The following is a 27,787-nucleotide window of genomic DNA, read 5'->3' as shown; positions in this document are numbered from 1 at the left end:
TGTTTTCTGGGTTTTTTTTTCTATTATAATTTTTTTCTGATTTTCTCCCATTTCAGGCCGGTATAGAAAATCGTCAGCTAGACACAGTAGATTTCTTTTTGAAGAGCAAGGAAAATCTTTTGAATCCATCCTCAAAATCATCTGTATCTGATCAGTTTGATCACTTTCCATCCCATTTATATTTAAGAAGTAAGTAGAATAAAGATGTCTACATTAGCATTTATCATTTTATCTTTTTAATCACTTTCAAATTATTGTTGTGTTTTCTTATGACTTATTTACTTGCCAAAACTCAGTCATGAGATTTTATATAGTCTGTGGAAACTTGAGAGAGTTGTGAGAATCTATAAATGTTCTCATTCTAAGCGAGGTGTTTATTGTTTATATCCTTTACTGTGCTTTGTATTTTTAGTATGCAAGGAAGTGCTCTTTCAAATTTGAGACTTTTATTCAAAAGAGAATGAAATTCATTTGCAAAATTGCCTATCCTTGCAAGTGTTTGAAATGTATAGTGACAGTGCAGCTGGCTGAGTTATGGATTGAGACTTGTTATAAAAATTTTCAGCCTGACTCTTCTGCTACATTACCAACACTTTTAAAGATTTTGGCTTTCCTTTTCAGTGAACAAGAAAGCTAGCTTTTATTTTTGGACTGGGTAGCCATTTACAGATCTTCTCAGAGGCATAGGGTAATAAAGTATGTTTCCCTCCGTACATGTTTATAATCTTATAATTTTTTTATTTGATTATATACTATAGATATCATTCTTGTTAATAATGGATATACTTATTTATGAGATTGTAGACATTTGGTCCTGTCCCAAATATCCACAGAGACGTTTGGCTCATATCCAAATGTTCTTGAAATTTGGTCCCGTTGAAAACCTCCATGAGCATATTTGGTCCATACCAAGTGGTCCTTGATATTTGGTCCTGTCAAAAAAAGTTCATGCTTAGGAAATGTCCCTACATTCAGACAGCCCATAATACTTATTTATACTTTGGGTTTACAGGATTAATACATAAAAAACATTATCATGTTTTACTGGTCCAATAATTGTGTTGTGGCTGTATTAACGATAATAACATTTCTTGCCTCAGTAGCCTAGCTGGTAATGGCACATGGAGTTAGGTAGATGAGTTGGCATGGACCAAATGTCTCCTTGGATGTTTTGGACAGGACCAAATGTCCTTCAAGGATTTATGGTGGCATAGAATTTCATTATATGGACTGTACCATAATTTACCCAACCAAACTTCTGTTAGACATTTAGATAGATTCTAATTTTTACTGTTGTTTGCAGTGTGCTATAAATGCTGTGTGTGTATAATTTCACATATGTATAGTTACTTAGGATAAATTTCTAGATGTGGAATTTCCAGGTCAAAGAGATAAATAATTTATATTCTTAAATACTTTGATAAGTTGTCCTTCAGAAAAGTTTTACCAATTTGTACTCAATGTGAAGAAAATGATTACTTGCTTTTTCAACATCAATATAGTATTAGTTTACTGAGAATGTGGATTAGAAATTTTCTTTTTTAAAAGCATTCTGTTTTGAGTGCAGAGTTTGGTATTTTCCCTTTTGAACTGCAGACTTTTTTTATGCTCCAATTTTTTTAAATTTCAAATTTATGGAAAAAGTTCAAGTTTGTAGTGGTAAGTGAGGCTCCATCAGCAAGCATATGGTCATTGTTCATTTCTCCTGCTCTTTGGTGGTCTGTGATTTTTTTTTTGTCACTTTATTCTTACCTGCATTGCTCTACCCTGAAGGGCAGGCGGATGAGTCTGGAAATAAGCATGGGAAAAGCTTTACCTGCTCTCCTGGGGTAAAACCCATGTTTCTCATTAATCCCATTTAAACAAATACAGTCCTAGAGCTGATGTTGAGATAAACAGGAATCACTTCACTAGGGCCTGCAGTTGACAAATGGAGGATTCAGGGACCCACCCTCCTTTCTTTCACCCGCATGTTTTAAGAGAATGGTTTAGGAATCAGACTGGCTTTTACGTTCATATTTTGGCTCTGCCACTTACTTTCCAAATTAGCTTGGGCAAGTTATTTATCTTCTCTGAACCTCAGTTTCCTCATCTATGATAAGAGGCCTGTAACACCTACCTCTCAGGTTTTTGAAAGGAGTGAATGAGATTGCATTTATGAAACACCAAATACAATACTTAAGATATAGTAGGTGGTCAGCAAAATGATAGTTTTGCTATAGTAATACCAGTAAATAATGACTAGTAGTAAGGAGAATCACTAAAGTTTGTAGGTAGTAAGACTTTTCATAAAGGTTTCGTGGGCTTTTTGAGAATAAGACATTGGTCCTTGTTTTATGTTTTAAAATACTACAGTATGGTATTTTTGGATATGTTTATTTTATTGGGAGAATCCTGGTATTTTTCATGTTAATTTATTGGTTCTTTCTCAGATGTGGAAGAGCTGACACCAGCATTGGATTTACTTTGCTCAGCAATTAGAGAAAGTGATTCTGAAACCCAGAGCAAAAACTTCTCAGAACAATTGCTTAATCTTACACTGTCCTTCCTTAACAAACAAATAAAGGAGATTTTTATTCATCATGAAGGTAAGAATAACAGCAAAGAAGGGTGCAATTGTCCTGTTACTGTGTCAGGACAAAAATGTAAGTATTCCTGTTTCATGAGAGAGCATAAGCCAATGGAGTGCCATTTGGTAAAGGTGAGTAAAATAAGTGTGTAATTTAGTGAGTGAAATGGATTCTAACACTGGGAAAGTTGGCAGAAAGTCTAATCATTGTGAAAAGAGTTATATTAAATTATGGCGCTACTTGTAAATAGGAAAAATCTCAAATTTCTTGTTTGAAGTTTTGAAAACACTGAGTTTGAATTTTAACATTTTCTCTCTATATACACACACACATATTTCTGTATATATGAAATTGGTCCATTGGTGTTTTCCATAGAGCTAGATGAACATCTAAAGAAAGGAGTGAACATTTTGACCAGCTACATTAATGAACTTCGAACTTTCATGATAAAGTTTCCTTGGAAGCTAACAGATGCTATAGATGAATATGATGTAAATGAAAATGTCCCAAAAGTAAAGGAGAGCAATATCTGGGAGAAATTCAGCATTGAGGTAAATATAAAGAATTATCATTTCTTTTATTTACCAGATAGAGGATCTGAGAAAACAATAGAAGAAACCAAATTAAGCTCTGTACACTTGTGATTCAGAATCTTTGACAAGAGTTTTAGGTTTTATAGATTTTAGATCTCTGGACATGACTTCAAATTTGTTTCTACAAGTCTCGTTTAATTCAGAACACAGATAAGCTTCTTCTTGATGCCATATCTGGCCACTTGGATCCAGTGAGACACCATCCCCAAACCTATGGGAAGCGGCACTCCCTTAGCAACACTATCAATAGCTAAGGCTTGCCACTTTAGACTTATGCTTTCTGCCTGATCTTTGAATAAATCAAATCATTCCTGGTGATTCGATCTTAGGAAACTTTATTTTATGACATTATCGCTGGAAGTATAATCGATTTGAGTCTTGTCTCAGATTCTAGTCAAGATTTTGCCATTAAATTTTCCGTGCTTATCTGCTTGGCTTTCTTTTTATAGAAGGTAATACAGCCAAAGTAAGCTGAGTTGGGGACTGGAAGAATCCCTCCACCCACATTAAATATTGGAAAGACAAAGGCCAAAATAGCTTAACCCAAATGATCAGAATCAACAAGGAGTGAAAGTGATAAGGCTGAGAGGCTGCCAGGTTTGTAGGAGTGAGTTGTTGGGTGGAGACATAGGGAGAAGTATGTGGTATGACTGCATTTTCTTTGTCTCTTATTCATCCTCTAGTCAAAATTTATTTGACTTTCCTTCTGCCTTTTTTAGCTTGTATTTTCCACTCTCTTGCAGGTTTCATCTCCAGCTTTCCCCACTTTAATATCCTTCAAAGCGCCATCCATGGGTCCTCTGTTCTTTTTACCCCAAATCACTGATTTTTAGTTTGGAGGAGGGTAGAGTTCACTTTGATGGAAGCCACGGACTCTTGTCTCCAAAAATATACATGTAAATGTGTGCATGTGCACACAATTTTGCACATTGATAAATGGGGTTTACAGACCCCTCTAAAGCCCCAGGTTAAGAAAATCTCCTTTCTGTTCTCTTTGAGTTTAGGTCTCAGTTTGTGCTTGATTTCTTCTTTCTTGTAGTATTATGGTAACATACTTCCTCACTATCTTGAGCTTGCATCTCTTTCAGTCTGTTCTCCACATTGCTGCCTGAATAGTCTTCCTAAAATAGATATATTTGATTACATCACCTCTTGCTTTTAAGATCCTTCAGTGGCTCCACATAAGTTTCAGGATACAGTACATCTCACACACACAATGCCCTTCATGATGGAATCTCTGCTTTTCTTTCAAGTCTCATCTGCTACTCTCCCCAACTTTTTCCAGTTATATTGAGTAATTTGGAGTTCTCTGAAGACTTGATGCTATTTCTTGCCTTTATGCCTCTGTATATAATATTCCCTCTTTTTGGAACACTTTTCCTCCTTTTTCAATATATGTATATAATAGTTGTCTTTAAAACTTTTACTTCATAAGTTATCTCTGCTAGGAAGCACCCCCCGCTTTTTGTCACTGCTGTTATTTAGATGCTCCTCTTTTTGACTCTCCTTTCTAGCACCCTAGGATACCTGTATTCTCTCCCTTATATAGTACTACAATCAGTACTTTATTTGTGTGTCTTCTACTAGTCTAAAAGCTCCTGAACAACAGGGTCTCTCAACTTTATATCTCTGGTGCAAAGCCCCAAATCTAGTAGTAGAGTTTCAATAAAAGTCCTGTAGTAGATGCTCAATAAATGTATAAATTCTACGTTGATAATCATAATAAGGAAATAAAAAAGAACTTAAAAGGCAGATTTTTTTCTTCCCTTTTCTTAGGACGTTATTGCCAATGCCATTTTAAACAACAAAATACCAGAGGCACAGACTTTCTTCAGGATTAATAGTCATTCTGCTCAAAGACTCGAGGAGCTGATTAGAATAGGCTTAGATTTGGTCTTTGACAATTTGAAAAAGAACAATGTAAAGGAAGCCTCTGAACTTTTAAAGAATATGGTGAGTAGCATAATGCTTTTTGTCTGATCTTAAAGTCTCTAAAGTAAGAGAAGATCTCTATGTACTTAATATAATTTTTGGTTGATGTAAGAATTAATTTGTATTCATAGTTGTATCACAAACTAAAACTTGTGTAGCTTTTACTAGGAAATAATGACAAAAATACTAAGAAATGTTTTTTGGTACTGAGAACTTTCTTGAAGAGATTTTTTTTTTTTTATTAAAGCCTACAGCACCTGGTTTTCCTAGGTGGTCTCCCATCCATGTACTTACCAGGCCCGACCCTACTTAGCTTCTGAGAGCAGACAAGATCGGGCATGTTCAGGGTGGCATGGTCGTAGACTTTGAAGAGATTTTTGATTGGAGTTTCCATAATTTTCTCTGTTAGACTTGGCTCTTTGGTTAGAAGGAGACAGTGTTTCTCACAGAAGGCTTCCCGCATGTCAAAGCACACACAGGACTTTCTTATTTGTTGGGGGACACTGTATTGTTCATGTGACCCCTGACACCTCCATTTGGACTCTCTAATGGCTTTTACCTTTGCTTCGTACTCCATAGTTTTACTTCATTTGAGGAAGGGAAGCCATAGAGAGAAGGCTCCTGGACTAAGCTGAGATCTTGTTCTAATCTTCATGGTTGGAGTCTTGCCCATGATAACTTTCTGGAAGTACAGAGGAGTCAAACTATGTAAAAGTTAGTTATTTGTATTGACTTTGGTTTTCAAGTGAATTATTATAGCGGATACTTATTGTTTTGACCCAGTGATATTCTGGCATTACCTTAAACTGTTCTATGTGTTGCCTTTATTCTGGCAAATTGCTTAAGGACTTTAGGGTTAGGCAGTAAGTAGTATGACAAATGTAGAAAATGAATGTTCACAAGAGTAGGAAAGCTGTGGAATTCCATATATATCTATAATAGAGTACTTCTGTATTTAACATTTATATTTAAAATAGCCCCATTAGAAAATGTAAATTTTTTTGATTTTCTGTGTTATAGGGCTTTGATGTAAAAGACCAGTTGCTCAAGATATGCTTCTATACAACTGATAAAAATATACGGGATTTTTTGGTAGGTAAAGGTGAGACGATGTGGTTTACATTTTCTAGTAAACCTTGGTGAAACTTCAACTTTATTTTAACATTCTGCTAATATCTAGTAAGTAAAAGTACAGTTACTCCATTGTCTTTTAAAATAGTTGTTTTGCATTTGTGGTAAAGGAAAATTTGTGTTAAAGGAATATATACGTTACCTCAAAAATTCAAAATACAATTCTTAAAAGACATTTATTTTCATGACATTTGTTTCGCAGATGCACTTGATTTTTGTGAGGTTACTGCTTTAATTTAATTACTTTTTATTCAAGGTTGAAATTTTAAAAGAAAAAAATTATTTTTCTGAAAAAGAGAATGGAACTATAGACTTCGTGCATCAAGTTGAGAAGTTTTATTCAGAATATTTGCAAGAAAATATGCAGATCCAGTCATTTCCCAGGTAACCTCATTAGCCCTCTTTCGATAACATGGGAAGAATATTGTAGACAGTGTTTAGTTTATAACTGTTAATGAGCACGGATTTCTTCATTGGAACTGAGTTTACATTGCCATGAAGGGAAAACTTGTATTATTCAGAAAGGACTCAAGAATTTCTTGTTATTTCAGTATGTGCATAATCAGATATATATTTTGAAGATAATAAATACAAAATTAAAAGTATTGAAGTATGTGTTCCCCAAAAGAGCAGAAGTTTTTGAGCAGATAAAAAGAAATGATGCTTTTTCCTCCACAATTAAAAAAAAATTATAACACTGTTTTAGGTATTGGATAAAGGAACAAGATTTTTTCAAGCACAAGTCTGTTTTGGACTCATTCCTGAAATATGATCAAAAAGATAAACTTAACAAGCAGAACCATAGAATTGCGTTAAATTGGGCCCAGTGGTGGAATCAGCTAACACAAGAATCCATCCTTCTCCCCAGGATAAATCCAGAAGGCAAGTGTGAGAGAGCCTGAAATCTGAGCACATTGAATGAATATTAAATTAGGCATTTGTATATTTTGGTGTGTCCATTTTAGAATTCCTTTAGGGGGAAAAATATTCAGTTGCTTTAAAATGCAGGTCATTAAAGCCTCTTTCTTATCTCAAGGTTTTTGTAAGGGATTTATAAGTGATAGTAAAAGAGGAGAGTCATATGGTTCAGTGAATTGAGATTCAAGGCTGAATTCTTTTCCCCTCCTCAACAGTGACATTCTTTGTTTTTCCAAATATCCTTTGAGTTTCTTTTTGTGTAAACTGAGGATCTGTATCCCACTGGGGCTCTGGCGTAAACTAATAGTGGTAAACATAGGTAATCATAGGGTGTCAAGTTCATGTTTACTATTACAGCCAAAGTTTTTATTTATATTAAGAAAAAGAGAAAACAAGGGCTGAAAAGATAAATGAAACACAACTAATTTCCAAGTTTCATTAAACCACTATAGTAATAAGAAGCAACATTTAGCTCTTCTTCCAGCTGAAGTATTGATTGTAAAATGAACAGCAACATAAAAGAGGGAAATAGTAAAAGAAGCAGAGGGGCTGAATAATTCTTATGTTATAAATATTTGTTCAGATCATCATATTTACTCAATTAGTGTTGAGTTTTGTGTCAATAATCGTAACTCACTGCTATTTTAAAGCGTATTTTGTTCTTCATGTAGCATACAAATCATGTTCTCCTGAAGCCCTCTGGAGATACCTTACAGCTCGCCATGACTGGTTAAGCATTATCTCATGGATTGGAGAATTTCAGACCCATAATAGTTATGCCTCACTTCAGCAAAACAAATGGCCCCCTCTGACTGTTGATGTTATTGATCAGAACACTTGCTGCAACGATAACATGAGGAATAAAATTTTAGATGACCTGGCCAGGTACTGTAACTGTGAAGAAAAGCAATAAAACATAATTCTGTAATGTTTCCTTTGAAATGCCATGAATCCAGTGGAACATTGTTTCATAGCATTTTAAAATTGAAAGAGAATTGTTGTATATTGAGGTTTTAAAATCACATGCATTTAGCATCATTCGAGGCTCTCAAATTCTAGATGAGGGTTCTTCCCAAAACACTGTATGTGCTTTGGTGTAGAAGTGGTAAGCTGTCAGTGGGACTACAAGGACCAAGTGGTGAGAGCTGAGAGGAGGATAGCTTAGTATCCTATAATGTCTCCTACTCTTCTTGCTGTACCCATATGTTATGTATGGCCTTGAACTAAAGAAGACTACTCAATTAAGAAATTAGTGAGGGAAAGGAGTTCTTACAGTGATATGTGAAGACTTTAAATTTTAATTCATTTCTAAAAATAATTCCGTTAGATTGAACCATGTGAACTTGCCATTTGTGGGGGTCAAAAATAGGTGAATATCAGCAATTTCATATGGCTCAACCTAGTCTATCTTCCTTTGCTATCAAAATAATATAAGGAGACTTATTTCTCATGTATTACTTTATTAAACTTATTTCTTAAACTTATTTCTCATGTATTACTTTACTTTATATTTATACTTATTGGGAAAGTATAGCTGTATTGTTCTACCCCACTTAAAAATATGGAGAGTAAGATCCAGAGAATTTAAGAGCTTTGCCCAATCCATTACTTACAGGCTTCAGTTCTTTTCCTTCTGACTTTTTATTCACTTTTCTTTCCAGTGAACTAAATTCTCTTCTTCCTGTTTACTAAAAGTAAAATTGTATATAACTTGTATGCTTGTTAAATATTTTACTTAATATTTGATTTTTAGCAAGCTAACATATGTATGATTTAATATGAATAAAATCATACTACTCTGATAGATACAGAAAAGCATTTGATAAAATTGTTTTTAATAAAAACTACTAGTAAACTAAAAATAGATGCAACTCCCTTAACTTGAGAAGGGCGTCTCAAAAAAGTCTACCTAACGTTATACTTAATGGTGAAATATCACAAGCATTTTCTTTAGATTTGGAACAAGACAAGCCTGTTATCAATCCTTCCCAAGTTAATCTTTAGATATAGTACAATCTCAGTAAAAATTCCATCAGGTTTTTTTCCCTGGATTTTGATAAGCTAATTATAAATATTTATATGGAAATTAAAGTTAAGAATAGCCCTAAAAAAAGAACTTGCTCCACCAAATATCAAAACTTATTGTAAAGCTATAGCAAGTAAGACAGTGGAGGTGTTGGTGCAGGGGTAGACAAATATACCAGTGGAAGAGAATATTGAGCACAGACTTATACGTGTACTGTCACAGATGACAAAAATGGCACTGCAGGACAGTGGAGAAAGATCAGTTTTCAACAAACGAGGCTAGGATGACTGGATGATAGCTATATGGAGGAAAAGTTAAATTAGACCCTCTGCCTTATATCATGAATAAAATCAATTCCGGGTAGATTTTAAAATCTAGATGCCAAATGCAAAACTGTAAAGCTTTTAGAAGATATAGAAGAGTATCCTAATGACCTTGGGACTAGCGTCTGCTCTCTAAAAAGCCTGAAGGAGCAAAGAAAGACAATAGTGAGACCCAGAGAGCCACTTAGCAAGAGTTGTGTCCCTTAAAGAGAGCGTCAGCCAACTTGCAGTTGCCGACACAGAGAGAGCCAAGGTATCCCCATCCTACCTTTTTTCCTGACTCTTATCTCCTGGTGAGGGTTTCCCATATGACAAACCAAAACTGAAACCTGAGGGCACTGGAGCCTTGTGGAGCAACCAATACAAGTGAGCCTCCAGGGACACATAGCAGGAGAAGAGTAGAGAGCTTTGATCTGAAGGGAAAGATACTAGCACAATTAGGCATTTCACAAAGAGGAAGCACAAATTGCCAATAAACATATGAAAAGATGCTCTTCCCTATTTGTGGTCATGGAAATATAAATTCATTTTACTAAGACTCTAGGAACAACTGTAATGACCATCAAAGGTAGAGTAGTTAAATAAATTGTAGTAAATTATTGCAATGGAATACTATATAACAACAAAAACTAACAGTAGTCACAGGTATCAACATAGAGAAATTGCACAATGTTGAGTAGAAGAATGTTCCAGAATGTCCCATGTATATATAAAGTTTAAAATAGGCAAAACCAAATCATATGTTATTTGGGGTTACATATTTTGGTGGTAAATTATAAAAACTAAGGGAATGGTTATCACTAAAGTCAGGTTAGTGGTTACCTCTAGGGGCAGCAAAGGACATGAAATGGGAGAGGAAGGTACCAGGGGCTTCCAGGTATAATGGTCTATATAATCTTAGTGGTGGTTACATGGTGTTTCTGTAAACTTCACATAATATATCATAATATATTTTCTACACTCCTTTGTATGGTGTGTCTGATGTATTTAACAGTAAATTTGTAAAAAGGGTAAGTGCAAATTGCTATTCTTGTTTAGTAGTCGGTCTGTTTAAACTGTTCTGCTTCAGTTTCTTAATGATTTTGTTTGAATAGTTTGGTGAATTTCTCTGTACTTAAAGCATCTAGCATCAGGAGCTAACAGCTGTTGCCACATTAGATTGTACAGTTCCATTCAACAACCAAAAAAAATGGAGATAACTCAGTTTAGCTTTTTGAAATACTTAAGGTAACTCGAGACTCTCATTACTACAGTGGTTCAGAAACCTTTATTGGAAACTAGCAAAATATGTGTGTCAGAATATATTTAAATATAGAATAAGAATTGGAAATCTTAATTTGTAAATACTTTTTTTTAAGTACAATAAGTCCTCACTTAACATTGTCAATAGGTTCTGTGACTTTAAACAAAAAGACATATAATGAAACCAGTTTTACTGTAGGCTATTTGGCACAAGTTAATTTCTTGTGGCCTCTCATCAACATTATAAGTTATAATGAAACAGTGTCAAATGAAAGGAAATGGTGTTATTCAAGGACCTGCTGTGGTTGAGACTTAAACTAATGGAAATTGTTTGGTATGCTCTGAATCCAGCAACTTTTTAAATTGTCATCTCTTAAACCTGCTTTATAGGAATGGGATTTTTCTTACATCTGAACTAGAAGACTTTGAACTCTTCCTCCTAAGACTGAACCATATTGGGGGTGTGATGCAAGACACCCTCCCTGTTCAAAACTACAGGTCCAAAGAAGGTTGGGATTTCCATTCTCGCTTCATTCTCTATTGTTTGGAACACAATCTTCAGTATCTTCTTTACGTCTATCTTGACTATTACAAGTGAGTACTGAAAATTGATTTGTCCTGAGATCTTCATGTTTCTTTTTAATATACTACTTAAATATGACTTTTAGGAAAATATTAAGCCATCACATCAGCAATACTGATCTTTTTAAAGTAATTCCACTGCAACACTTGGTACATCTTTTAGTTCAATGCTGCATTCAGCTAAATGCTTATCATGTGTTTTTTGATGATGTTAATTCTGTTACCCTTTAAAATGATTGGAAATTAGAATAAAATGAAAGAAATGCTTTAAAAGTTTAAAAGAGAAGAAGATTCTAAAGGTTAATTTGGGATTCTTTGATGCTTTCATTGCCAGGCAAATGAAAAACATATGAATTCATAGCCGCTGCAGGTTATATATGCTCTAAAATTTATATTTAGATAGATAGACAGACATCAGTATATACCTATCTAAGATCAACTTCCAGAATTATATCTGTGGCCAATGTCAATTGCTATTGGGTCTTATCCTGTGTGTTAATCAGAGAATTTGGTTTTTGTTTTACATACAGACTTAGCCCTTCAAATTGCCCCTTTTTGGAAAAAAAAGAATTACATGAAGCTCACCCTTGGTTTGAATTTTTAGTGCAATGTCGACAGGTTTCCAGTAACTTAACAGGTATGGGTACACTATTAAATACAAAAATTTCTCTGGATAAATAACTGGTCTGTTGAATGACATTTAACTTGTGACCTCTTTTAATCATTTGGTTGTTGACAAACATCTGACCGTAGTCTAGGCTCAAACTTTGTTGAAGAAGGAGAAACCAAAAATGTTAGCTTTTTGCCAGCCAAGAAAAGCCAGACAGAGCAGATTGCGAATGTGGTTATGTTCCCTATCTCGCTGAGCCTTGTGCTCTCTTCTTCTTGGATTTCTCTCATCCTACCAGTTTATCACAGGTCAAGTTCCTGCTTTCTGGCAGATTGACAACCTTTTTCCATGAGAAAGCAGTCTGTCTGCCAGGTATCTGCCCTGCATCTTTTAGTAAGGAATTCCAGATGGAGTGAAAAGAAATCCACAATATGTGTGGGATTGTTGTGTCTTCTGGAGTAGTGCTGCTGAGGAGAGCCTTGCCCTGGTTATCAGTAGAGAAGCCCCGTGACCCTTGGTGTTATTTTAGAGATTCGGAAAACAGACAGGCAAATCAGTAGCCAATCTTTCACTTTTATGTAATGGCTAGGTTCTTTACAAATGAAGAATTTTTCATAATGTGTTTTTTTGTTTTGTTTTATTTTGATGCTGATTATAAAATAATGTGTTTATTGTTAAAAAAAAAAAAAAATTTGAAGCCACAGACAACTACCGAGAAGATAATGTGTCCATGGATAGATAGGAAGATCCATAGATAACTTTTGTTATATTTAAATGCATTTTGTTCTAGTTATTGTCTCTGTGCTTTTTAAAAATCTAATCTGTATTGTATTTCATTCATCTAACATATTTATTGATCTGCGTTACGACAGTCTGTAAGTGCTAGGGATACAACTAGAAACATCTATGTGTTTGTATACTGCTTTTTTCATATAATTTTAACAAGAATTTTCCTGTGTTCCTAGAGACAATGACCATTTTATGTCTACATAATATTTTATCACATGAATATACTCTTATTTAAATTACTGTTCAGTTTTTAACATTGAGGCTGTTTTCAGTTTTTCTCCTATAAAGAATAATCTTGAATATATTCAAACATAAAATGTTTGTCCTTGTTTCAAATTATTTCTTTAGTACTGATAGACTCCTGGATATAAAAACAAAATACTGTGTCAAAGGTTATACATATAAGGTCCGATTGCTTTATGGGGTGGGGCGGTGGGAGGTGGCGAGGTTTGTACCATTTTATCCATAAGTCCCAGCTTCTACACACTTTGACCAGCTCTATGATTAAGGATGATTATTTTTTAAAATCATTGCAGTTTTGATAGGTGATATATGGCATCTAATTATTTTAATTTCTTTATTGCTTATGCATTATATATTTTTATGTGTCAGACGCACGTGTGTGTATATATACATATATATGTATCCTCCTCCTTTGAAAACGGTTATTTCTTTTGTCCATTTATCTGTTAGAGTCAGTATTTTGGGCATTGATTTGTATGAGCTCGTTGTACAACCTTAGTACAACCAAATCCTTAGGTTGTGCTTCATAATTTCATTCCTACCTTTCGATTTTCTTTGAATAGAAGTTTTTATTTTTGTGTAGACAGATCTTTCATTTTCCTCTTTGTGAAGCTTTCCTATTGCTTTTAAATTTAGAAAGTCCTCACTGTGGATAGAGTTAAATTTTTTTTTTCTCAGAATTATATAATTCTTAATTTATATTAAGGAGAAAAACATACTTTTATTTTCCAGATCCTAAACTCATCTTCCAGGCTAGCCTTGCAAATGCGCAGATACTGATTCCCAGTAACCAGGCCAGTGTAAGCAGTATGCTGTTGGAGGGACATACCCTCCTCGCCCTCGCTACCACAATGTATGCTCCTGGGGGTGTCAGCCAGGTATGGATAGCACCTTTCCCTATTATGGCAAAAGAGAACTGGTTTTAAATTTAGCAGAAATATCTACGGATTTTCTAGAAATCAGTTGATATTAAAATATAACCACTTACAAGTATTTCATTAAAGAGCATAAAATGAGTGAATTTAAAAATTTTATATCCTCTTATGCCAAAAGGGAACTAATATGTTGTATAGAGATTATTTTTTGTTTTCTAATGCTCCAGATTTATTTTCAGGATAGAATCAGGATCTGATTGTTCCTGGGAGTAAGCATACTTTAGATTTGTGGCTTTGGAATTATTATCTGCTATATTTGTCCTCTTAAAGAGGTAAAGATGAAATCATAATTTTTAGCTACCCATATAAATTTTTTGAGGGACCCAGTGGAAATTGCCTGTCTTTGCTTTTTTTAAAGTTATGGCGTGCCTGGTTAGAGGAAACATAAGAATGTTTTTAAACATCTAATCTTCAGAAGTTTCTTACAGATGCTAGCTTAATTTAATACCACCTCTTGTAGATTATTGTAGTATATCTTATAGGGTTATTTATTCTTCTGTTTTTAATCATGTCAGACATTAGTCATAAAATAACTTGAGGATAAATAAATAAATAAATAATTTGAGAGCTGAGGGAGGACCTAAGAGTCATCTAATCTAGTTAAATATTTACTATTTAATATATAATTATTTAATTTTTAAATATTTAAAATATTGTAGTGGCAGAGCCTTTTTTCAAACAACTTTTCTGCATACAGTTTGAAAACCACTGATCTAGCTGACCTTCCTAGTTTCGTAGATGAGGAAACTGACACCTGATATTAAATGTCTAGCCCTAGGTCACACAGGTAGTTTGTCTTCGAACCAGAGCTAGAGCCTTCTAACTCTGTGTCCAATGCTGTTTTCTTTCATTACCACATACTCTGTCAAGCTAATCTTGTTTCACAAGGTTCTTTTGCAAAAAAGGACTTAACTTTGGAGAAGAGAAAAACATTACACCATGTTATGTCTTTTTATTTAGGTTGTTCAGAATGAAGAAAATGAGAGCTGTTTGAAGAAAGTAGATCCCCAGCTACTGAAGATGGCATTAGCTCCTTATCCTAAGCTAAAAACGGCTCTCTTCCCACAGTATACTGCCCCTAGTGTCCTGCCACCTGATATTACACTCTACCACCTTATTCAGGTACAGTATTTAGGTGCCTGGTATTTAGGAGTATCAGTGTTCAGCCAGGAAAACAGAAACCATTCTGGATCTTTCAAATGGAGAACATTTAGCATAGGGAATTATTTACACAGAGTAATAGCAGAATGGAGAAATCAAATATGTGATGGTGACACAAACCCCAAATTGACAAAGAACAAAGCCATCAACACCTCTGAGGCTATAAGAACAGTGCAAGAAAGTAGCTTTATTAGAACCCAGAAGCTAGAGCTATTTTGGGGAGCTAAAGTCACAACCAGACGACTTAATAGGAGCTGGGAACATAGATGGTTAGCCTAGAACCTTGGAGGAGATGCTCCAGAAAAACACAGAAGGGGAAAAATATCTCGGTTTCTTCCTTCTTCCCACCTTTAATCTCCTGTGTTGTCTCTCATGACTAAACTTATCTGCTAGCCAAAGGGCAAGTGGGTTGGAAAATGCAGTTCTCTGTAATACGGAGAGAGCAGGAGAATGGTAGAAGTGGATCTGAGCGCAGATAGTTGACCTTCATATTTATCTGCAGCTTTCATCAAAAGCAGCTCCATTCTACCACTGATAACTTCTATCTCTTCACAGTAAATAGGGCTCTTTGTTTATTTAAATCAGTGCTTCTTAAACTTATTCAGGAAAAAGATCTGAATGTGTGAGAGCTATGAGCCCTCTACTGAGAAAAATTTCACAGATGCATATAATTTTGCTAATATTTCAAAAGAATTCACAGATTTTCTAAAACCTACTCAAGAATCCTCAGTTAAAAACCTTTCATTTGCTCGTCTGTCATTTCAAGAGGCTTTTGCTTTTTTTCCTCTGGGTACATATATTTCCATAGTATCTTCAGTTCAAAATAAGCTCTATAATCCTATAAAAGTCCAAAATCTCTCTTATTCTAATGTGAGGAATTCTTACGTTATAGACTATTGCTGCTCAGAAATGTGGTTCCCAGGTAGGTGCCAGTACATGAATTGCTTATTGCTAAGATGAGATAAGGATCTTGCACCAGAATGTAAATACATGTCACTAAGTACACTGTTTAGTTTAATAGGCTTTTTTTTTTTTTTTAACATAGCAAGAATTTTTTAAAGAAGGAAGCAGTAAGCTGCTTTATATTCATTGCAAGCTTCTTATCTCTTTGAAGACCAGCACTTTGAGTAGCACTGGTATAAACTATATATATGTGGATTATATAAAAACAGTTTCAGTACCTAAAGTGGATTTGGTCAGCCCAAAACATAAATGATTTCAGGTTGTTCTTTGATCTGCTTAAACTTGACTTAAGTTTAATTAAGTTTCTTGTAATTTTTTAGGAAAGATGTTCCTTCCTTAATAGACCACAGACTATCCCTTGATTTGAAATCAAAACTGTTCTCTCCTTAGCCATCCAAATCTTGACTTAATGTAATTCTGTTTTCTCCTATATCCCTCCCACAATCTGTTTATAGTCTTTGCTAGACCTTTGCCCAGACAAATTTCCTAAAGCCACTGCTCCCTGCTCTCAAAACTTTTCTGACTGACTTGACCATAGTCTCCTTTTTACTTTGTTGTTGATGATTTGCTCATCACATTTCTTTAACCTTTGATCTAATTGTCTTACTCTTTATTTTTTCCTTTCTTGACCTGCCTCAGCTCATCTTCTCATGCTTAGATGGTAACATTTTCTAGCCTCTTAGTACTGTTGTCTTTTGATTCCTGAAGCATTTCTAAAGCCCATTTTAAACTATAATTGATGCTGCTTCTGCCAAAAGAGAGTACACTTTGCAGATGTAATTTGAAATGAAGAGAGTCTTTAAAAGCAATATAGCCAGTTCTATTTTTATTAAAATAGAGGTATCTCATATATTTTTTTTGTTTTTATCTGTATTCAAAGAATTTATATCCAGAAAGATAGTTTTTAATTGCCTTAGAGAAGGGAAGCAGACTACTTGTGAAGTCCTATCATATAATTTTGTTTACTTATTTTAGAATCAGTTAACTTTTAACTCTGATTTGACTTTTCTCTTTTTTTCAGTCATTATCGCCCTTTGATCCCAGCAGATTGTTTGGCTGGCAATCTGCCAACACACTAGCTATAGGAGGTAAGTCATTATGGGTACTTCTTTCTTTAGGAGCTTTGCAGCAATGTTGACCATAGGAGTTCATTTATGTAAAGCCAGTCCAGTTTTTCTCTCTGCTTTCTATTTTAAAAATAAAGGAACAGTGTAAATATATATATGCCTTACTGTTAAAGTGTACAGCTGAAACTTATTGGATTTCATTAACCAGTGTCACCATAAAAAAATTAATTTAAAAAAAAAGAAAAAAAATAAAGGAGCATTCCAATGGAAAACATTTTCTAGGAGACTGAATTGAAAACATAAGTTAAAAGCTGCTTATATTTCTCCCTTTCCCCAAATCCCTTTGTTAGCAGTTTGTTAGTATAATAAAGGTTAAGAGCATAGTTGTTGGCATGAGACAAATCCTGACTCTACCATGTAATAACTGTATGACCTTGGCCAAGTGATTTAACCTCTCTTCATTTCCTTGTAAAATTAATAACAGTGCCCACCTCATATGTTACATTGAGAATGAAAGGCGACAAGGCATTTAAAAAGCTCTTACAGTTCACACAGTGCTGTCTTCTCTAGACCATAAGAATTTCTGATTTTTTTGTGCTGTATTTTTTTTTTTAGTAGATATACAAATACCGTTCTTAAACTCTGCTTCTTCTTTTTCTTTTTTACTTTTGCATTTAGAGTTAGCCTTTAATATCATGTTATCTATGGCACCTCCACTTATATTACTCTAAAGTAGGCTTCAGGTTAGTACTTTGCACATAATACATAACCTGTAAATATTTATTGACATACATAAAAATGAAATGTCTAATGTGTCAGTTTTATTAGTTCAAATTGCAATATGTTAAATTTACCCAGTGTCCAGAGCCCATTGCAGAGCTAAGCCTATAATAGATGTTCAATAAATATTTGTTGAGTGCTGAAAAAGTAGTGCTTATTACATTTTCAAATAAAAATACAGGTTCCAAGCTCAGTGAGGTTACTAGAGAGTAGACAGAATCTCCTGGCCTCCAACTCCATCACTTAGCTAGGGCCTCAACATCCCTCCTGGAGATCGCACTTTAGAGAAACAGAGGAAATTGAAGGCATGTTTCTTGCCTAGTTTTTAGAAGTTTAAAACATATTTGAGCAAATAAAACACAAAGTAAATGAAATAATTATAAAAACATTCCAGATTAATAAAATTGGAGAGTTGTATTTAATCAGAATGTCTACTAATTTTTTCATATAATTTTACCACTGTAAGGAGATGTAAAGCAACTGTGTGACCTTGCTTCTGCAGTTTTCTGGTAGAATTTTCTTTTACACACAGTCTTCACACTAGCCCCCAACAGCTAAATAATCAGTCTTATTTGAATAAAAAACTCAAATATACTCTTTTGGTATGTGGTAGTACCATATACTTTACATGTACTCAGTAAATTGAGTGAATGGTTTTATATGGAATTATAAGTTACCAAAGTCATCTCTGATCTCTCAAAGAATACACGTAAGGCATGTGACAATTTTTTAATCTCAAAGGGTGTGTGCTCTTAAGTAATAGCTTTGTAAGATGACAGGCACCATTAAAGTCTTCATCTTTTTTTGTAGGAGCCAAGTCACAATATAAAAAGTCTTCAGAATTCTATGGGAGGATAAAATTTTATTTCAGAAGTATGCTTGGAACTTTGAAAATAAGAACACATGCACTGTTTTTCAGAATTGTTTCCTTACCAGTTGAGAATGTTATTTTATCCTTTTTTAATTGTTAGTAAGTGATTAAGAGGCAATTAAATATTAGGACTTTACAGAAGTGGTTATTTCATACTATCTTCTCACATCCAATGTCTTCTGACTTTAAATTTCTCCAAGAGAAAAAACATTTTTTTCTGCTGTTTTCATGAGCACAGAGGAACTTTAAACCAAGCTACTCTGCTGGTTTCAGAAAGATGGTACAAACGTGGATAATAAGGTGCTCTGTGAATGCAACAACAGAAAATATAGCTAGTAATAACAAAATGAGAGTATAGGAGGGTATTAATATGGAGTAAAGGATGTCCTTCTCAAGGTATTGGAGTTAACCTTGGTGAATAGAGGACTCATAAATATGTTAAGTAGGGATTTCATTGCACAATGAGCTGTGTAAATGAATTAAAAAGCTCCTTTGCAGATCATTGGCAGAGATTTTGTAGCTGAAGAGTTATTGTCATTGTGAAATTAAAGGATCATCAAATATAGAATTAAAGCATCTAAAACTACAAGTAAGTTCAGTGAGGGAAAAGCATAATTGTAGTTTTTTATGCAGCTTCTCATGTAACATTTTTGCATAAAATGAGGGCTACCTCTCCACATTAAAATAAAGCTACTACATTTTGGTGGTTCAGAGCGATACACAGTGGTACAAAATTATTATAGCAACCAGTTTGTTTTCTTTTACCATTATAGACTTAAGTTTTTCATGTGCAAATCTGCAATTAATACTGATGAGTGCAGAAGTATAATATTGCTTCAATTCTTCTCCCCTGCCCTCCACGCTCCCAGATGCATGGAGTCATCTCCCACATTTCTCTAGCCCTGACCTGGTTAATAAATATGCTATAGTGGAACGTCTGAATTTTGCTTATTATTTACATCATGGACGGCCATCATTTGCATTTGGTACTTTTCTGGTCCAGGAATTAACTAAGAGCAAGACACCCAAACAGCTGTGAGTATTTAAAACATAATTTGTACTCTTAATAAAAGGCATATCTGTGTATCTTACATGCACATTAAAAAAAAGTACTGGAAATATGTATACCAGAGTTAACAGTGATTATATTTGGATGGTGATTTTTTTTTTTCATTTGTGCTTTTCTGTATATCTCAAGTTTTTGGCATTTAATATATGTTACTTTTGTTAATAGGAAAGGAGATAAAAAATATTTTAAAAGATAATAAATATATTTTAAAATCATTTTGAAATATGATCCAGGAGCTTGTCCAATGTTAACAGTACTCTAAAGAGAGAATTCTATATTGAGATGTGAATTCTGTATTTAAGATTTGTCTCTTATAATTCACTTTTATACAGCACAGAATGGAGAAGACTACTTGATATAATCAGTTAAAATAGATATACTTTGTTTTATAATTAACAAAGTATTACATTTCTATGATAAAATATTCAAGTAGTTCAGAGAGTTTAAAATAAAAGATAAAAGGCCCTTAGTCTCTTATTCTCATAATTTAAAAACATGGTTAATTTCTTGTGTCTTCCCTTGAAGATTTTCTGTGCATATAAAAGTACATCTGAGTCCTTTGAAATGTATGTGCTTTATGATGTCAAACTTTAAGTGGCATTTTCTTGGTAGTTTGTGTATATACTCATAATTGATAAGATTACAAGTTGACAATCTTTTGGAAATTCTACTCCATCTTCCCTGGATGAAGTTAGAAGCAAGAATAATTTGGACTATGAGTAGGTGTTTTAGGAGAAGGTAAAATATAAGGAAATGAGAGGGCTATGCAGCCAGAAGACAGTTAAAAGCTACCAAGAACCTAAATGCGTGTAAAGGGCACAGAAAGGGAAGGGAGAGGAAATCAAAAATTACATGTGTCTGATACTTCATGTATCACTGATGTAATTCCATTTGCTTTTCCTGGTGAGAAATAGTTTTCATATGCTGATGTGATTTTGATTCCTTTCTTTTTCAGGATCCAGCAAGTAGGCAATGAAGCTTATGTTTTAGGCCTCTCCTCCTTCTGCATACCTTCAATAGGAGCTGCCTGTGTTTGTTTCTTAGAATTGCTTGGCCTCAACAGCCTCAAGCTCAGAGTTGATATGAAAGTGGCCAATATAATTCTGAGCTACAAATGTAGAAATGAAGATGCTCAGTACAGCTTTATCAGAGAATCTCTAGGTATGGCACCTTTTCTTTCTGTGGCTTGGTTTGTTAGGGGACAGGGGATGAATAGGTCTATGGCATTGAATTGTGAGTGGTTGCGGAAGAAACAGTTATTTTCCTCTTTTTCCTGCAGAGTGTTTGTTCTTTAACTCACTGCTTGGGCCCTTTAATTGGGTGCTGAAATGGCCCTGGGGCACACTTTTCAAACAAAAATGCCCAGTTACTGACCTTTTCTCTTGACCAAGTTTGTTGTTTATATTTCTTACAGCTGAAAAACTATCTAAACTGGCTGCAGATGAAAAGGCAACCATAGAAGAATTGCTCATTCTCTTAGAAGAAGGTATATGGAACAGCATTCAGCAACAGGAAATAAAGAGGTATGTGAGTTGCAGTTGCAGCTTCTTTTCCAGGAAGCTTTATTGTTCCAATGTGTGTTTGCCTAATCTTTCTTCCAACACTTCAGATGTGTTCACCAATCCCTCTAGACCTTATCTTCTTACTCAGATACTCAGTAAATGGATAATGAGTTTTAATTGCATCTTAGTATCAGCAAAAGGAGGGTAAAAATAACGATTTCCTCTTTAGAGATGGAGTTTCCAAGCGATGGAGAGGAGCTTTGTCTCCTCCACTGCCCTACTGGTCAGGGAAGGCTTTTAAGTATTACATGTTGAAATCATTTCAGAAGATATGGGATGGATTTCTGAAAATTTGACTCTGATGTTCTTAATTTTTTCTTGCTAATATCTATTAGTTGATAATGGAAGTTAAGGGGTGACCATCTTCTGTAACTCCTATCACTGACTCTGTTCTCAGCAGCTTCCTGCTTTCAGCAGGAGCAGGTACTCTACCCTTAGGAAATCTAGGCACCTTTCAGGACTCTGATTGCTAAAGTGAATCATGAAAAAATTAACACTCAGAAAATTTCTTGAGTGACTATTTTAATTCTCCTAAAAATTGTACATAGCTAGTTTGGTAGGTACTTTATTGATAAAAGGAATGAATTGTGCCAACATGCTAAGAAAGCTATTGTGAATTATGGGTAAGAGCCCTTTTTTATTTTTTTCAAAGCAGTCTAATAAATATTTGCTATTTGTTGAAAGACTTTTTAGAGAATATACTATATAGTTAAGATGCCAGATTAGATTTATAGCAGTTTCAAGTTGTATTATTAAATGCTATTTTGTTTTCATAATAGTTATAAAATAGTTTGTTTATTCTAGAGAATATACTGTAATTCAATTTATTTAATTTTTACTAGTTTTTTAGTTAGAAACTAAAGCGATATTTTAATAAGTTTTTTTTCTCTACCACTCGCACCCCCAATTGTAGGTTATCCAGTGAATCTAGCAGCCAATGGGCATTAGTGGTACAGTTCTGCAGGCTCCACAATATGAAACTGAGCACATCTTACCTTAGAGAATGTGCCAAAGCAAATGATTGGTTACAGTTCATTATTCACAGCCAGATCCATAATTACCATCCAGAGGAGGTAAGCCACTGACTGTTGCCAGTTTATCAAGAAGAGGAGGATATTGGAATACTACTTGGATGAAAAATAATGTTCTTTCTTTTGTGAGCACGAAGGCTTTTGTTCGATATGATACTATTATTTTTATTAAAATTTCAGTAGATTGGCTTCAGACAACGGACTAGTTGACTAGTTGACAAAGGACTGGTCATTAGTACTAAAGAGATGAAGAGTTTTATAACTCCAGATTGCATGTGGAAATTCACTCAAAAGCAACAGACAACTTTGTAAAATTATATGGTCACCTTTGACACAATTCAGGTTGCAAAAAAAACAAACTTGCCTATGTTTTTTTCTAACATTTTCAGGTCCAGCTAAAATTGAAACTTGGTTGTCAGTTTTAATCTTCTAATATGTTTTCTAGGTGAAATCCCTTCTCCAATATTTCAGCCCTGTCCTTCAAGACCATTTAAGGCTGGCTTTTGAGAACTTGTCCTCAGTGTCCAACTCCAGAATGGACAATGATCAAGTCTGCATCAAGCCCCCCAAGGAACTCCAGAGAAGCAAAGAAGAGATGACTGATTTTTTCGAAATTCTGCTTCAGTGCTCAGAGGAGCCACACTCCTGGTGCTGGCTCCTGGCTGAAGCAGTGAAACAACAGGCCCCTGTTCTTAGTGTTCTGGCCTCATGTCTCCAGGTGAGGATCATGAGAAGCCTAAATTAAGGACCCAGATAACAATAGAAAGATTGGGGAGGGACAGGGAAGGCTGATAATCAGAGAGGACTTGGATGGGGGGAGTGCGGGAGATGACAGTAAGACTCTAGCATATGTTTCCAAGGTAGCTGCAACTTCTTATGCTTCTCCAGGTTAGGATCCAGGCCATCTAGTTGTATGTTGTGCCTTGACATTTAATAACTTAAAATAGAGCCTTGGTAGCCGGTTGGCAGTCAGAGAGAAAGATGCTTTGGTAGACTGCTACTTTCTCTGAGCTGGGAAGAGGGATACTCTAGACAGTCCCTTGATCAGCAGTTCTGTGGAGGGTAGTTATGTTTTCTTATACTTAGTACTTTCCTGACTTCCACATATATCCTCTCAATCTCTTGGCCCTTTGACCTGCCATACTCTACATGGTTTATAAGAATTCCTTGGTTGTTCATTCCTTGGTTGTTCATGTTTGAAGGTTTTTTAAGCCATTTAACCAATTTAGTGAGGTGACTTGTTCTAAACAAGCAAAAGCTATCCATAGTTGTAGCATTGTTGGAAACTTCCTCTGTCAGGAAATCCAGGCCTGGTTGTTGTTTTATTTTGAAAAGTTCTTACCCAATGACAGGATGCCAGTGCTATTCCCTGTCTCTGTGTTTGGATCATCACTTCTGTGGAGGACAGTGTTGCAGCTGAAGCAATGGGACACATTCAAGGCTCAGTGGAGGGCCACACTTGGGACCTTGAGGACCTCTCAGTCATCTGGAGAACTGTATTAACAAGGCAGAAGAGCAAAACTCTCATCAGAGGTTTCCAACTTTTCTTTAAGGTAGTAATAGTACTTCATTTCTTTCCTAAGTTTAAAAGGGTTATTTCAGAGTATCTCACACTGACTTTTTTCTATTAAGCCAACAGCAAATAATAGAACTACCATTGATTTAGTAAAGTACTTTCTAATACATTATTTTAGTCACTCTCACAATAATTCTATATAAAGATAATGGTATATGAGGATACTATGAAGTGGTCTTATCCTCATTTTACAGAGTAATAAACTAAGGCTTTTACAGAACTGAATAAACCCAGGGTCTCTAAGTACTTTAGTAAGTTGTGTACTTACAGTTCAGATCCATACCGTCTAATTCCCAAACTCCTGTCCTCTGACTGAGAAGCTCCCACTAAAGTGATGGAACTGTATGGATTGATGCTAGACAGCAGCAATAGATTGGCGAGTCAGTGGAGCCCATTATCCGGGAGTGTATATAGAAGTGTCCTAGCACCATCTAGTGGACAGTCTCCTGCTCATGTGTGGTAGACCAGGTACAGACTAGACAAAAAATGAACTGTCAAGTGGTATACCTGGACTAAGTATCTTTTTCCAAAAGGAAAAAGAAGTATAAATTTAATTTCCTTCCTTTTTAACATGTGCAATTTAATTCTACTATGAAGCTGATAGTATTTGTTTTTTTACTTTAATCTCTTCTTACATTGGCATTATTCATGAGAAAATAGTATTAAGTTCAGGATTTTGTAATTTCATTCAAACTCTTCAAAGGATTCCCCATTACTATTGATGATGGAGATGTATGAACTGTGTATGTTCTTCAAGAATTATAAGGAAGCCGAAGCCAAATTACTGGAGTTCCAGAAGAACCTCGAAACTGTAAGTTGGAGTGATCATGCTCTTTCTTGCTGATCTGAAATTCCTTATAGTGGCTTGTTGTCTGCTAGTAGTCAAGATGTGGCAGCAGGCGAATAGCTGTTACGTGGCATAATTCAGACTAAATCATTTGTACTGTTTCAGAGATGGGGAGGCAGGGCAGCAGTTGCAGTGGCCTTACTTATAAACCTTAGTTGTCAGGGATGACAGAAAGGTTTCATCTAATGTGCTATAACTCTGATCAATATCCTGATGCTGCAACCAGGCCCACTGAGAAAGGGATTAATGGTATCTGCTATGGATGCTAGAGAGGAGTATGGTGGTACATGGGCCACATTCAGCCAATCCAAGATAGTTCTAGCAGTGTTGGGTGTGAAGGGTGTTTAATACTGCTTTATTCACTGTGACAGAGAATAATGGCTTTTTCCATCAACACTCTTCATGGTCCCTGTCCAAATGATGCTGAGCCTTGTGGTCAATTTTAGGCTTTACCTATCAGATGCTTTCTTCAGTTCTATTTTTCATACTAAGCTAATTAACCACATGGAAAAAGGAAGTTATAAAACAGGAAAAGAAATGTGCCTTAGTCCTGTTTGGGATTTCAGTACTTTTGTCTTCTCTACCCCAAAAGAGCTCTGATAAATGAGACAAAACTATATACTGATTCTACCAAACAAATATATCACAGTAAAAACTCAGGATAGGCTTTTGCTCTCAATCACATTGGTCTTAATTGTAATGATTTCAAAGTTGTTATTTGAAAATGCAGAGTCAGTTATTCAAATATGCCTGAGGTTCCTAAATCACAGAAAATAGAGACATCAATTGCTTTGATCTGTCACTCTCCATGACTCGGGCTAGCAGATACCTTCTTTTTTATTGTGGTGAAATACATAAAACATTTACCATCTTAGCCATTTTTAAGTGTACAAATCAGTGATATTAAATACAATCACATTGTTGTACAGTCATCATCACTCATTCCCACAACTCTTTTTATCTTATAAAACTGAAACTCTCTACCCATTAAACAATAACTTCCCTAGCTCTTGACAACCACCATTCTGCTTTCTGTCTTTATGATTTTGACTACTCTCTACCTCATATAAGTGGAATCATACAATATTTATCTTTTTGTGACTAGCTTATTTCACTTAGCATAATGTCCTCAAAGTTCATCTGTTATAGCATATGCCAGGATTTCCTTCCTTTTTAATGCTGAATAATATTCCATGGTATGTGTATACCACATTTTGCTAATCTGTTCTTCCATCGATGGACATTTGGGTTGCTTCCACGTTTTAGCTCTTGTGAATAATGCTACTATGAACATAGTGTACAAATATCTCTCCAAGGCCCTGCTTTCAATTTTTTGGGGGTATCTATTCAGAAATGGAATTGCTAGATGATATGGTAGTTATGTTTTTAGTATTTTGAGGAACCACCATACCGTTTTCCACAGTGGCTGAACCATTTTACATCCCACAGTACACAAGGATTCCAGTTTGTCTGTATCCTTGCCAACACTTGTCTTCTGTTTTTTTTGATAGGAGTGTACTGAGTGTGAGCTGGTGTCTCATTGTAGTTTTGATTTGCATTTCCCTAATGATTAGTGATATTGAACATCTTTTCATGTACTTATTGGCCATTTGTATATCTTCTTCGGAGAAATGTCTATTCAAGTCCTTTGCCCATTTTTGAATCAGGTTGTTTTTTGTTGTTGAGTTTTAGGAATTCTCTGTATATTCTGGATATTAACCTCATACCAGATATGACTTTCAAATATTTTCTCTGTGGGTTGCCTTTTTACTCTGTTGATAGTGTCTTTTTATGCACAAAATTTAAAAATTTTCATGAAGTCCGATTTTTTATTTTTTCTTCTGTTATCTGCACCTTTGGTATCATTTAAGAGAGCATTGCCACATCTAGTGTTGTAAAAATTTTGTCCTATGTTTTCTTCAAGGGGTTTTATTGTTCTAGGTCTATTTGGAGTTAATTTTTGTATATCTTGTTCGGTAACGGTTCAACATTTGTTGAAAAGACTGCCCTTTCCTCATTGAACTTGGCACCCTTGTCAAAAATTATTTGACCATATATGCAAGGATTTACTTCTGGGCTTTTTATTTTATTCCATTGGTGTGTATGTCTGTCTTAATCCTAATATCACACTATTTTGATTACTGTCACTTTATTGTAAGTTTTAAATTCATGAAGGATGAGTCCTGTAGTTTTGTTCTTCAAGTTTGTTTGGCTATTTGGGATCCCTTGAGATTCCATATGATTTTAGGATGGATTTTTTATTTCTGTAAACAACATCATTGGGATTTTAATAGGGATTGCATTGAATCCGTAGATTGCTTTGGACAGTATTGACATTTAGACATTATTAAGGCTTCTATGAACATGAGATATGTTTCCTTTTATTTATGTCTTTAATTTCTTTCAGTACCGTCTTGTTATTTTCATTGTATGAGTATTTCACCTCCTTGGTTAAGTGAATTCCTAAGTATTTTGTTTGTTTTTGGAAATGGAATTATTTTTATAATTTCCTCTTCAGATCGTTCATTGTTTGTATATAGAAATGAAACTGATTTTTGTGTGTTGACTTTGCTGCTACTTTGCTACATTCATTTACTCTAAGTTTTTTTTTTTATGGAACCTTCAGAGTTTTCTCAATATTACATCATATCATGTGCAGAGATAATTTTATTTCTTTCTTTCCAATTTGGACGCCTTTTTTTCCTTTTCGTGCCTAAATGCTCTGGCTAGAACTTCCAGTAGTGTGTTGAAGAGAAGTGGTGAAAGTGGGCATCCTTCCCTAGTTTCTGACCTTAGAGGACTGCTTTTGGTCTTTCACCATTGAGTCTGATGTTCACTATGGGTTTTTCACATATGGCTTTTATTTTATGGAGGTAGTTTCCTTCTAGTCCTAGTTTGTTTGGTGTTTTTGTCATGAAATTGTGTTGAATTTTATCAGAAACTTTCCTGCATTAATTGAGATGATC

At 34.8% G+C, this 27,787-nt stretch overlaps 1 protein-coding gene and 1 pseudogene across 4 annotated transcripts in view; one reads left to right on the top strand and one right to left on the bottom strand.

The window, feature by feature from the left end:
• SPG11 (SPG11, spatacsin vesicle trafficking associated) overlaps positions 1-27,787 on the top strand; it is a 73,321-nt gene that overhangs the window by 18,423 nt on the left and 27,111 nt on the right. For all 4 annotated transcript variants that reach the window (XM_011355041.2, XM_011355038.2, XM_011355039.2 and 1 more), the window contains exons 8-27: positions 57-189; positions 2,433-2,588; positions 2,946-3,121; positions 4,940-5,116; positions 6,116-6,187; positions 6,483-6,610; positions 6,933-7,108; positions 7,816-8,029; positions 11,126-11,329; positions 11,848-11,954; positions 13,692-13,837; positions 14,855-15,016; positions 17,040-17,106; positions 19,606-19,771; positions 20,761-20,966; positions 21,220-21,328; positions 22,281-22,440; positions 22,844-23,116; positions 23,751-23,951; positions 24,678-24,785. In XM_011355041.2, coding sequence (XP_011353343.1) covers positions 57-189; positions 2,433-2,588; positions 2,946-3,121; positions 4,940-5,116; positions 6,116-6,187; positions 6,483-6,610; positions 6,933-7,108; positions 7,816-8,029; positions 11,126-11,329; positions 11,848-11,954; positions 13,692-13,837; positions 14,855-15,016; positions 17,040-17,106; positions 19,606-19,771; positions 20,761-20,966; positions 21,220-21,328; positions 22,281-22,440; positions 22,844-23,116; positions 23,751-23,951; positions 24,678-24,785 — 3,141 coding nt within the window. The remainder of the gene's footprint in view (positions 1-56; positions 190-2,432; positions 2,589-2,945; positions 3,122-4,939; positions 5,117-6,115; positions 6,188-6,482; positions 6,611-6,932; positions 7,109-7,815; positions 8,030-11,125; positions 11,330-11,847; positions 11,955-13,691; positions 13,838-14,854; positions 15,017-17,039; positions 17,107-19,605; positions 19,772-20,760; positions 20,967-21,219; positions 21,329-22,280; positions 22,441-22,843; positions 23,117-23,750; positions 23,952-24,677; positions 24,786-27,787) is intronic.
• Positions 5,341-5,459, bottom strand: LOC111736365 (annotated as a pseudogene).

The sequence above is a fragment of the Pteropus vampyrus genome, unplaced genomic scaffold, assembly GCF_000151845.1.
Source record: "Pteropus vampyrus isolate Shadow unplaced genomic scaffold, Pvam_2.0 Scaffold19, whole genome shotgun sequence".
Taxonomy (NCBI): domain Eukaryota; kingdom Metazoa; phylum Chordata; class Mammalia; order Chiroptera; family Pteropodidae; genus Pteropus; species Pteropus vampyrus.
Note: the sequence above shows the minus strand (reverse complement) of the source record. Positions and strands in the feature narration are given on the sequence as shown.